Genomic DNA, 13,411 nt, shown 5'->3' with positions numbered 1-13,411 from the left:
CCTTCAGCAGATTATGTGTGTGCTGCTTCCCTCAGTCTCACTGTGGGACAAATATGTCAGGAGTGTCTCTGAGAAGCTATCCATATCCATAGTCTTTAATGTTTCTCATCTCCCCTTAACAATTCTGTACCGCCAAGGCCCAGTATGAATTTGTGAGAAATCAAATGTTTATCAGTTCAAGGCTCAATATATATATATATATATATATATACACATACACACACACACACACACACACAACAATAATTTATCAATAATAATAATAATAATAATTTATTTTAGGTAATTTAAAGTAATTAAGACATTTTCCAGTTATAATACAAAAGTACATTTTTGTTGGAAAACGATGACTGTTTGAAATTTCCCACAAAATTATCATCAGGCCATCTTATTGTTGTGCTCTTAACTATCACTGCTATTAATAACAGACCACAATGGACCGTTACCGTTTCCTGTTCTTTTTGTTTCTTTCTGCATGATTAACATTGGCAAACAATGTACATCAAATACCAAGGGAGAAAATCTTTAAAGCATTAAATTCTGATCTATACCAAAACAACTAATGTTCTGGATGGATCCTTCCACTTTGTACAGAACGCTTCACTTTCTTGCTTTTCTGAGCACCGCAACCAATATCACACAATAGCAATGACTTTGGATCATGAAAGAATGGGCACCGTTTCATGGAATCATGCATTATGCAGCACTAATGCAAGTTTTATGTGGTCGGACTGAGTACACATGAAGGCCCATGTGAGCCTCAGTCCAGTAATGGCTTCGGCTGAGATGGACAGTAAGTAGACTGATATGGTCACCCTAGCCTTCATTTTCCTAATTTGCTGAGCCATACTGTACAAGCAATTGCATCTGCTATCCATACTGTTCAAATGCTGTATAAATGCATTATAAATGCAATGGAGCATTTATAAGCATTATAGTCTGAAGTGTTAATAATATAAAGTAATAGTAATAAAGGAATTAGGAACAATTAGGAAACTTAGATTTAGTCAAATTATAAGAGAGTACTATATACATCCCTTGAGAAAGAAATTCACATACTGTATGGACTATTATATAAAAATAGTGCAGATTTGCACCAAATCTCTCACTGGTTCCATGATGCTTTGATTGTTCCCTTAAAAGTCAAGTGCCTATGTAAGCAGCTCACTAAGTTTTGAAACAGACCTTATGTCTGGTGCATAAATTACACGGATGCATTAGACCAAATAATGCAACAATCAGCAAAAGCCCGCTGGCACTGGCAGAGAAGGACTGTGCAATATTAGACATAATAAATGAAGCCGCATAGCCATACAAAACCCAGACAAGCTGTCAACCTTGACATTTAGTGGCATTCACCATGACAAATGGCTTACACATTAAATCTTTGAGAGAGATGTTTCTAACCACACTAGTGGGGCTCTGTACAGTAGATGCAGCTGTTATCTATGAACGATTTATGATAAATGTATAATTTAAATACAAGTGTATACAGAAAAAGTTATGGTGCCCATTGGCATTTCATTACCAACATCCTTCAAAATATCTTATTTTATGTTCCACAGAAGAAATAAAGGCATACAGGTTTGGAATGATACATGGGTGAATAAATGATGACAGAATTTTTGGGTGGATCCCTTTAAAAATACAGTGCAAAATTTTCTAGAAGATGGTATTACTTTAACATGCTTCACTTTATTTTCAAGCCGTAGATAGCAAACAAGTGTTTATTTTGACACAATGATTGTAGGTGATCTTTTACTGGAAGTATCAGAAACCATTAGAGTTTACACTACAATTGTGTATTCAGAGCTGACCACTCATGATCTGATCATATGAGATGGATGTTAATGACAGATGTTAACAGTCTGGTGAAATATAGAGGAAACGGCACTGAAACACAGAGGCATGACTCAAAACAGGACAGTGTGTGTGTTTATATGCGAGGATGTGTGTGTTTCTGGAGGAGGTGAAGAACACAAGGAGTGTGTGAACATGAGAGCCATATAATTTTGAAGAGGATTAAATGCTGCTTCATATTTGGGTCCCTGTAGGAACAACACAAAGATGTGAAACTCAAGACACGCTGCACCTACATATATAACGAAAGAAATAAAACAGTTGTCAGTACATAATGAGAAACTGACAACTCTACATTCAAGTCAAGTCCTGATGCACGCAATACACCAGGAGAGGAACCACCAAAACAATTATTACAAAAGGTTTCTGTTAACGGAAATAAAGCTGAAAATAAATAAAATATAAATATCAGATGTAATGATGTAAATTAAAATTAGAATCAGAAACTGAAATAAGTTTGTCAAAGTACTAAAATTGCCAAAACTAAAACTTAAATATGAATAAAACTAAATAGAGATATTTAAAAATAAACTGAAAACCATTTAAGAACTGCTGCATGCAACTGCATTCAGTATCAAATTCTGGGGTGTGTATGTACCTCTATCCAATTTACATAATTTATAAAACAATGCAGACAGTGTTTCCAATGGCCAGTGTATAATGGCCAAACAGAATTCTGCCCTCTGAACTGAAGACAGACTTTCGAATTATACATAAAGGTTGAATGTCTCGCTTTTACACGCACAAACACACACACACACACAAAGCTTGAGGGTAGAGCAACACTTCAGCTCTGCAAAAAAGCAGCACTCCTTTAAAGTTCATCGTACAGTAGAAAAAACTCTCTAAAGAGATTGCGAAGTGAGAGCACGGCATGCTGGGATATAACTGCCATGTGTCTTGGCTCAGAGCTACAGCCCACAGATATTCCTTCCTTATTCCTCTCATATTCATCCGTTCCCTCTTCAGCTCAAACCAAAAAGATTTTTCCCTCCTAAAGATGAGTCATTCAAACTCCGATGCCATCGCTCCTCCGCCAGGCCTCTGTTTACAGATCACTTCACTCTTTGACTTTCACATGGTGTGCAGTTCCTCCTCTAGGGTGAGTTTAAATAAGTTACCACAGTACTGAGAGGCAAGACTACAAAGAAACAGGGAAGTGAATAGAGGAACAAAACAGCACTAAAACCCATTTTTAATATCACAACAATGCCATGAGTTCTTAAAACAGGGCAGCATGACTGTTAGCCAATCATTTACCAGCTACGATTTTGAAAACTCACTCATAGAGCAGAAGTATATGCTAAATAATCCTAAAATAACAACACTGCAGTAAAACACAACACGTACAGTTCTTAGTTAAAAAAAAAATATATTGAACACAAAAGCACTAAAGCACAACTGCATCTGGACAAGCAGAGTTAAAGGAGGTTTCAGAAAGCTAAGACACATGCAGGGTGCTGGACTATTTAATTGCAAAAAAAGGTGTTTCAAAACAGTAAAAAACTTCACAGAAAATATTGATCAGATACAACCACTAAAATACATGCTTTACCTTATAAAAAAGTAAACATAAAAACTATATCATAGTATCATTAATAGTGTAAAAATCCAGAAAATACATTATAGAAAAATACAGTGTTAAAACTTTAAGGTTTAGAATTATATTATTAATAGCTAATAATAAAAGGCACACATAGTAAGTAAATCAACAATCTTGTCTATTATAGGGCAAAGGAAAACTGCTACATGTCACGTTTTGCACAAACTGTATGTAATGCAACATATGACTCAATATTACTGTTGCTGGATGTACTTTTAGTGAAGGTAAAATATTCTCACTGTGAGATTTCACACACTGGAGATGTTAATAAAACATGAGCAGAACCAATCCCTGCATAAATCCTCAACAAATCCATTCATATACAAATTGTCCTACTTAACTGAATGTGACAATTTGCACAAAAGCAGTCTTATCCATTCTGTTGGTGTGTCATCATGAATAAGGTCCATTCTTTAGTTTGTTTGACTGGAGAAAAAGTCATTTTAGTCACGTTTTGGCACATTTCGCACCCATTGCCTTGATATCAAGTCATGTGACTCTATAACCAAATTAACCATTTTACTGCAGTAACTTCTTAAAAACGAACATTCAGCTGGCACACAGCACTCAGCCTTTTTTTATAAAATGCCTTTAGTTTATAACATGCCCTTACATTTATATATATAGCTTACAACTCAAACAATGAACCCCATGCTGAGGGTGAGAGGAACTAAAAAAAAGCTTATCTATAGTTGTGAAACCAGAAATAGGAGGAGATTTCTGGTCACTCCCTTCTCATGTAAATGAGCAGATCAGTGACGAACGTGCACATACTGTACGTCTGTGACAACCTGTCAGATGGGCTCGGACTGAATTACAAGTGTTCTGAAAAACACAGGTTGTAATGGACAACGGGAATGCAAAACATAATGGTAAGACTTGTATCTGGACATTTTTATATTTTATTTATACGGTGTTATTTTATATTTTACATTTTATTTTATTTTTCACATTAGGTAGAAACTGGCTATGCAAAACTCTGATGGCAGAAATACAAAATTTGAGTGAAATATTTTTGCATTAATGTGACTGCAGACCAGTAAACTGAATATATTTAGAGTTTAAAAATATCTATAAGTTACGTTAAGATAATTCAAACAAGACTTGCAACAATCTGTCCTGTTTTTAAAATGCCCTTTCTTTGTAAACATGCACTGAAATAACTTTTTTTTCCATTACGATATTTTTTTTGAAAGTGTCCCATGCTATTAATGTTCTGTTTGCTGTTCAACATTGAAGAAAATGGTCTTGGTCTACTCAAAATCTATTTAACCCACCAACACCTGTCTTCCAACAGGCACCGACCAAGTTGCCCCCCCTCTGCGGCTGCTAATCGTAGGGCAGAAGCGGACGGGAAAGAGCTCAGTGGGCAACACAATCCTGGGTAAGGAAGCATTTAATACATGGGGTGGAGCAGACAGTGCAGTAGCACATGGAGAATCTGAGGGCCGACAGCTGATGGTCGTGGATGCCTGTGGATGGGGCACGAACGAGAACCTGGTCCATAAACAGGAGAAACTAGAGCTATTTAACGCCTTGTCACTATGTGAGCCCGGACCCCACATTCTGTTCCTTGTCATTCCCTTACTGCACTTTAGCCACTCCGAGAAAGCGGCCCTACAAAAGCACATGGAGATCCTCACAGAGGGTGTGTGGCGCCACACCATGGTCGTGTTCACACTTGGGGACCGTCTGCGTGACTGCAGCATACAGGACCACATCCAGACAGCCGGGAAGGATCTCCAGTGGCTAATGGAGAAGTGCAGGTATAGGTACCACGTTCTTAACAACAAGACACCCCAGGACAGACAGCAGGTCTCTGGTTTATTGGATCGTGCGGAAGACATTCTGATGGAGAATGGGGGATGGCACTTTTCTCTTCACATGTACTGCAGACTGGAGGAGGAATGGAGCCGAAGAGAGAGGGAAATGAAAGAAAAGATACTAGAGAGACATGATGGAGCAGGGAAAACCAGTCGAGGACTGGCTGTGATTCCTAATCGCAGTCAAAAAGGTGGTCTGCGTGTGAACGATACTCTACTGAAATTAGTTTACCACGGATAACCTGCTGCCAAACCAAGTTATACAGCACTGTTTCGGCATGAACTCAAAGTGAACTTCTGCACTGTAAATGGGTTTCATCAACAAAGATTTTAGGTTAAAATATATCTATTTCTTCCTTCCTGCAACTGCTCACCATATGTCTCATTTTATCTCTCATTTCACTTAAATGTGTCCATTTCACCAACAACTACTTTATGATTTCATCTTTTTTTTTCAGTTTCATTTTAAGTGGTCCAGCGGTGTGACAAAAGATTAGAAGTACAAATATATAATTTTTTTAATTTATGAATATTTAATATTTAATTAATATGTTCCTAAAAATAATCTAATTGATTACATTGATATCTGTTATACAGTTGCTCGTCTTCGTTAATGTTAATAAAAAATAATAATAATAATTTTTAATTAAAAAAAACAACAACTGTTCATTGTTAGTTCATATTAGCTTAATTCCATTAAATAATATTAACAGATACAACTTTTGATTTTAATAATGTACTAGCAAATATTAAAATTAATATTAACTAAGATTAATAAATGCATTAGAAACATTTTTCATTGTTAGTTCATATTAACTAATGCAATTGTAATAATGTTAAATGGAACCTCCTATAAAGTGTTATCTGTAGCACTTTATTTTACAGTCCTGTTCCCCATGTACATACTATGTACTTATTATAGTAATTACAATAACTATGTAATAACGAGCTACTAACCCTGAACCTACCCCTAAACCTAACCCTACCCCATGTAGTTATCTTGTATTATCATAACTTTCTTAGATAAATACACTGTAAGTACACTATAAGTGCATGAAAGTACAGTTACTGTTAAATAAAGTGCAACCGTGTTATCAATTATTTCATATCAACTACCCACATTTTCACAAAAACATTGTTATTTAAAACTTAATGTGAGCCTATATTTATATAACAACTCGTGGTTAAATAATAAATAAAAAATATTATAAGATGTAGGTTAAGAGTTATGTAATATTGACATTTATTGGAGAGGGCAAAATTCGAAGATACTTTACAACATCTTGCATAATGATGTAGGCTAGATTACAAAACAATGCTATAAGGGGCAATCATTGAAGACAAAGGACTCTATTCTTCCAAAAAAAAATTATGACAATTGTAAATAAAATGTAAATGTTTTAAATAAGACGTTTTGTATTATTTGCTTGTTATAACCCTTCCAATTCATCTTACTTCTCCATTCATATTTTATTTGAATTTAAGCTTTTTTGCTTGCATTTTATAGGACAGTATTAAGAAACAGAGAAGAGACGAGGAACTGACTGGAATATGATGAAGGCCAGAAACATCTGATTGTCCTCATGAGCACAATTGCTCACACGCGTTGAGGACGTGGTCGTCATGATTCATTCATTTAATTCCATTTACCACCTGATGCCTCTTATCTAGTCCCTGCTACTCTCTGTGTGCATGCACTCATATCTCTCACCTTTACCCCTCTTCGACAACACTTCTTCACATTATCATATCCAAAAACTCCCCACCCCTCACATACTAATACTCTTTAAAGTGACTGATGGCAATGTCATCACGGCGCTGAGCCCCGAACACTCGCTTTAATTGATATGCAATTTGCACGTCCTCTAAATCTAAGGAGGTGAGTGCCTTTAATGTGCTACTCGGAATGAGGCATTTCATTTAACAGATCAAAGCCAGAGAGCGAGTGAAACATCAGAGGTCTCAAAGTGAAATTCTCTCTCGTCGTCACACGGTGTCAAACATTATCCCGTTACGGTTGGGTAAACAAGCCTGAGTGCAATGATGAGAGAAACATCGAAAGCATCGAGCTAAAGTCACCGCTTGTCTCGACCGCACAAGCACCCGCCCGCCACAGATTCCACCAGGCACCCTCATTTGCATATGCTGATAGTTGCTAATTTACATGTGTGAATGTAATGCTCCTGCTGGCAAGCATGTTGTACTGTATGGGGACAGTGGAGAGACATGCTAGCAGGGAAGAGTATCTGTGGATGGATTGTCTTCATTTCAGGGCCTTCTTACAGACACTCTGCCCATAAACCAGGTGATCTACTGACCCCTTTTCCACCCGCACGTCACTAACCTCGAACAACAGAACTGCCAGACCCAGTTACCACATGTAACAGAGCCAGACTGAATTGCAGAGATAGATTCTCTCTCTCTCTAATATATAAAACATATAAAACACATATTTCAATCATAGTGAGGACTTTCTATTAAATCCATTCTATTCATTTTTTAAACCAAGCTAATAATATTTTCTTTCAAACATAATTTTATATATTTATTAAGTATGTTTATGTTAGCTAAAGGAAATACACACATGCACACACACACACACACACACACACAAAATGTAAAAGTTTAGGGGTCAGCCTTTTTATTTATTTTTTACTACTTTTATTCAGCAAGGTCACTTAAAAATGTTCAAAAGTAACAGTAAAAACATTTATAATATTACAGTTGTATGTTAAAATTGATAAGAAATATGTAATGAGCATCAAATCAGCATATTAGACAGATTTCTGAAGAACCATGTGACACTGAAGACTGGCATAATGGCTGCTGAAAATGTATGCTTGCCATGACAGGTATAAATTACATTTTAAAATATTATAAAACTGTATTGTTTTAAACTGAGACATTAAAGACGCATTTAAAAATTACTCACTGAAAAAGTACGAATAAAAAAAATGGCTCCAAGGGTTCATTGTGCTGAAAGTACCTGTTTAAACCAGTATAGCTGGCCTCCCAGAAATTCCCTTAAAGCAAAGCAAACAGAATGTACATGATGTACATAAAGGAGGAATGGGTAATGGCTGTATAGAGAAGTCCCATGGATTTTAGATCATATAGCACAAGAGAAGTGAGGATGCAGAGAGAGAATCGATAGATCAGAGAGCAAAAATAAATACGGACACACAATGTCAAAGTGACCTGGTCAAATAAAACTGGACTTTAAAAGATTCTTTCTGAGTTAAAGCTGATATTTGCAAATTAGCTTAAAAGCTAATAGACATGGACAACACTTCAAAAATCCTGTTTCCTAATGAGAATTTTGTCCAGTTGAAATCTAAAAATCCCTGAAACAAGATAAACTGAAATGTCTTACTGCAACTGGCAGATTTTTTTTTCACTTGATATAAGCAAAATGTAAGTTAAAAATAAGACGCATTACATTTGTATACATTCTCTAAAAGCAACTAAATATTTACATATCATACATAGATGCAGTGTTGCTTCTTAAGTACATTTATCTTGTTTAAAGGGTTTAAAGATGTTTTAATTAAAAAATATGTTTAAAAGGGTGATTAAAAACTCATTAAAAAGGCTTAGGCTACGTCTACACTAATCCAGATATATTTGAAAATTGAGTTTTCGTCTAAAAACACTCCGCGTCCACACTATCATTTTCAAACATTTTCCAAAAGTTGCTCATCCACACTGAAATGTATGAAAATGCTTAAATCCCCCTACTGCGCATGAGTAAAGCTTCAACCTGCGTCATTTCCGCTAGGCGTTTAATTACTTTCGGGCACTTTGAAACTTTGCAATGTTGAGGAAAGGCACTGAGTTTTTTAAAAGGACCGACAGTGAGGTGGAGTTGTTGCTGCGAGTAACACAGGAGTATAAAGTACAAACTGTACATTGATTTTTAACAAGGCTGTCAAAACGGAGAGCATCCAAAACAACTGCTGTACAATGTCGTTCACCATCTTGGCTGAATTGGTCATATGACTACATCACATGACTAAAAATGCATCATAGTAGTCAAAAGCCTCCGTTTACACAGTCCACACTACGACGTGAAGACGGCGTTTTCAAATTTATCCGTTTTGGAGAGTGTTTTCCAAAAGCTACGTTTTCGTTGACTTAAAACGCCATCTCAGTGTGGACGGAAGGCCGAAACGGAGAGAAAGACTGAGCATTAGGGTTTGTCTTTAAAGAAGAGTCATAATACTGATTGAACACATCTACTGTCAATACACATGTCAAATAAGTGCACTGCTACTGGAGTCCACCATCTCATACGTATGGATAGCCATTCTCATCAAAGCTATTTTTTTTCAGCATAGACTCAAAACACCTAGATTCTGCTTTAAAGCTCATCCAAATACATCAATAGCACTTCCAGCTTGAAAGATCAACAGCTCATCAAGTAAATCACCACGCAATGTCCAATGTCAAATATCTTCTTCTTTCCTTCTTAAAGACTGCCACATACAGAGAGACAAACAGTGAGCGCAATGGAAGTCAAGGCCTGTGCTTAAATCTCTGTGGATAATAACGCTTAATATAATCTGAACGTCTACAAGTCTGCGGTCACCCCATTCTCTCATTTGTGTGGTCAGGCTTACCGTTGGATAAGTGTAAGGATGAAAAATGGCCAGATCTGATGAGCTGGAGTCAGTAAGGCACCAGCAGGCGAGCTTATTATCAGAGCCCACTGCATCCACAGCTCAATCACCAAACATACTGTCTCTCTTTACTTTGTCTTCCCTCACTCTCGGTCTCTGTCAGTTACTGAAGGATGTCTGTTTCCACGGAAACTCTTTCAGTCAATTAGGTGTGCAAATATTGCAGAAAGGACAGAACATGCTGAAAAATGTGGTGGGAACAGAAGCAAGAATCAAAGAGTCGAACGTGGATCTGTTCCACTAGCAGGGGGTGCTGCTTTCTGTGTGGCCTGGTTACAATTGAGGTTAATGGTCACAAGTCAGTGTAGCCAAAACTATAAAGCTATACAAATGACAGCACGTGACTGATAAGGTTATTAAGTGTTAGGTGGTATTAATAAATAATAGGCTGTCATTTGTTTGGTTGTGTGCAACAGTGCAGCCGTGTTGAACCTCTCGGCTTGGTATAAGACCCTGCAACTATACACTAAACAAACAGCTTGTCTATCATTTGTTTTTCCACAAAATAAGCCTTCAAGGAGATTACCCAAGATGCTTACTAAGCCGACGGTGGGGGTTTTGTGTGTGTGCACAGGCGGATAAATATACACAAACTGCACGGTCAGCAATCGTGAAGATAAGTCTCATTTTGACATATTATGAGCCTGAGGTATTGAGCCAACCTTAGATACCCTATCACACAATAATGATATGCTTTAATAACATGCTTTCATATCTGTCATATTTCCAGGGCAGGAAAAAAAGACATCAAGTCCCCATGACAGGCAGCTTGCCAGCTAGGTCTGTGAAAAAAAAAACCCACTCAACAGTTTCCTAACATTTCCTGTGCTTCTCTCATTGCATTACAGAGGCATTCTGGGCTTCATTGTGTGTGTGTGTGTGTGTGTGTGTGTGTGTGTGTGTGTGTGAGAGATTGTTGTACTATAAAGATGAATTTAACAGCTGTAGGTGAGACTGCGGCCTTATGGTGTTAGCGCAAACTTGATCCAACTTACTAATCATCTAATGACTGGCTCTCAATTAACACAGAACACAGCTGTTTGTCCTGAAAAGAGTAAGGACCACTTGTCTGTCCTCTCTTTACCTCTTTATCCATCTGTTTGTTCCCTCCCTACCTATGTTAGGTAATCTCCACCAATGAATCAACTAGGCTAACTAACAAACTAACTAACTAGCTAAGAGATACTAACACTTGGCACACTAACAATTTCTTTCTTTCTCTTATCTTATTACTTTACCATTTTTTTGCAGTCATATACACAAACAACATCATCCATTTATGTTAAATAATTCATCTCAATTAATAAGTCAATTGTAAGGAATTCTCCTAAGCAAATTTTTTTTCCACATTAAATAAATGCCATCAAAACATTTTCATGGCAACCAAAAAAAGTTTTTGTTTAAACATTAAATGTAGTTATGCTGGGCATGATGGTATTCCTTCAAGTACACTGGAGAACCATGTAAACTCCAGGGTGTGGAATGAGATAAAGAATATAATAAAGTACCATGGTGTATATCAAAGTACAATACTATCAATAGATATCACAGCAGTACTATGGCACCATATTCTTTTGGAGGAGCCGATAAGGTCACTATACTATGTCTACAGAGACAATGAACCTATAAATAGATAAGATTACAAAAAGCTATGAAATTCCATATAATGTATAAAAAGGGTAATTTATGACAGGATGCCCATACATCATAAATATCTGTGACATTTATTTATATATTTCAAAATTTCAGTTGTTTATAATGTAGGATTCACACGGAAAGCTCAGTTTATATGTGACACAGCAGGTGTTCCCATCCCGGCTGCTGACCGACAGATGCTGATGGGCCAATTAAAAGGCATGACAGCATAGCTCTGACTCCCTTATCCAAATGCTAATATCCCACAAGCCTCTGGATTAACACACGAAATCTCAAACAGCTGCTGTCATCTGCCGATTAGAGGTAGAAGAAGAGAATAACACACACATGCAAACACACTTGTGTATTTCCGGGCTGCTTCCTAATTTGCATGATATCCATCATAAACAAAATGCAAGATTAGACTTAATGTGTGTCCTGAGTCATAGTATGTTGAATACAGTTGTTGATGAATTCATGAGTGCTTTTGGGGCAAATATTGATCACAATCCATTATTATTTTCTGGTGAACATCTTGACTATGCTGGTCCACCAGTTAGACCGGCACTAAACCCAAAAATCTAAACCCTACTGCCTGAACCAGAATGGAAATAAGCTTTAATTTAAGCTTTTTCAGGGTTTGACAGCTTCCCTCTGTACAAAACCGTTTAGTGTAGGTGTTTAAAGAGACTCATACATCAAAGGGAAGAATATAACACAGCTTAGCAAACACAGCTTAGGTCTTAAGGAACAGATGTGGCCCAAACAGCACTACTGAGTCACACACACCCCACACACACACACACTCAAGAGCAAGAGAGAGCGGTAATCTCTACGATAAGATGCAGACGACCCTGCCAATTTATTAGGCAAGTGCCTCAGGCCAGCAACACCATGCAGCGCTAACCTACTGACCCATATAGCAGCTCTCTCCACACTTAGCCAACACATCTTACACAGACAGAGAGACATCACGCTGTCATACAGACAGCATTAAGGCTGCACAATTCACTGAAATCAAATCAATATTCATTGATTTAATTGAAAAAAAAAAATCACTTTTTTATTATTATTGTTCTTGTTAATTTGTTCAATCAATAGTTTTATTTTATTACACATTGTTTTTTATTATAAAGTTACCTTTACATTTTTTTTAATTACATTATAATTATGGAAAATACATTTTTATACATAATTTGTGTGTGTGTGTGTATATATATATATATGGTTAGGTCTACATTATAAATAAATGATTGAGAGGCAAAAAGAACATTTTGACAAACGTGATTTGAAAAAATCATAACTTGTGATAAAACAAATTATGCATCCCTCAGACACACTATCGGACATGTATACACACACACATGCATAAATAATAAAAGTAACAAACGGGGACTGATCACGCATGATTCTTTACCATCCTAATCATTCAAGGCTTCCTTTAGACCATTTAATCAGCTCATAGTTTCAAACAATCCCACCAATTATTCAGCTATCAAAACATTTAGCATTGCACATATTCAAAAGACACGTCCCAGCACTCCCAGCACATTGCTGCGTCTTAATACATGGTCAAGCAGATTCAAGGGGACAACGGGACACTGCGTACATCACAACTATCGGCCTTTGTGTCTTTCTTTGATCTTTCCGATCTCAGACTGATGGTAATTATCTATGTAGCGCTTGCTCTACATTCGTCACGTCCTCTCCGTCTCTCTTTCTCTCTCTCAGATGCTGAGATCAATAAGAGACCATTCTACTGGAGTGGGAATGTGGATCAGACACTATTGTGTGATGAATCATAGCCGGAG

The 13,411-nt window shown here is 36.9% G+C and overlaps 3 protein-coding genes across 4 annotated transcripts in view; 1 reads left to right on the top strand and 2 right to left on the bottom strand.

Annotated features, from left to right (window-relative positions):
• The window catches only part of LOC132155392 (complement C1q-like protein 2), a 100,504-nt gene that overhangs the window by 21,056 nt on the left and 66,037 nt on the right, over positions 1–13,411 (bottom strand). The window lies entirely within an intron of this gene.
• LOC132154683 (SPRY domain-containing SOCS box protein 4-like) overlaps positions 1–13,411 on the bottom strand; it is a 76,626-nt gene that overhangs the window by 7,828 nt on the left and 55,387 nt on the right. The gene's annotated exons all lie outside the window — the stretch shown is intronic.
• On the top strand, positions 4,242–5,725 carry LOC132154154 (GTPase IMAP family member 4-like). The gene is made up of 2 exons (XM_059562762.1): positions 4,242–4,335; positions 4,761–5,725. The coding sequence occupies exons 1-2, from the start codon at positions 4,308–4,310 to the stop codon at positions 5,525–5,527; spliced, it is 795 nt and encodes a 264-aa protein (XP_059418745.1). The 5' UTR covers positions 4,242–4,307; the 3' UTR covers positions 5,528–5,725.

The sequence above is a fragment of the Carassius carassius genome, chromosome 12, assembly GCF_963082965.1.
Source record: "Carassius carassius chromosome 12, fCarCar2.1, whole genome shotgun sequence".
NCBI lineage: Eukaryota > Metazoa > Chordata > Actinopteri > Cypriniformes > Cyprinidae > Carassius > Carassius carassius.
This window is presented reverse-complemented; position numbering and strand designations above follow the sequence as displayed.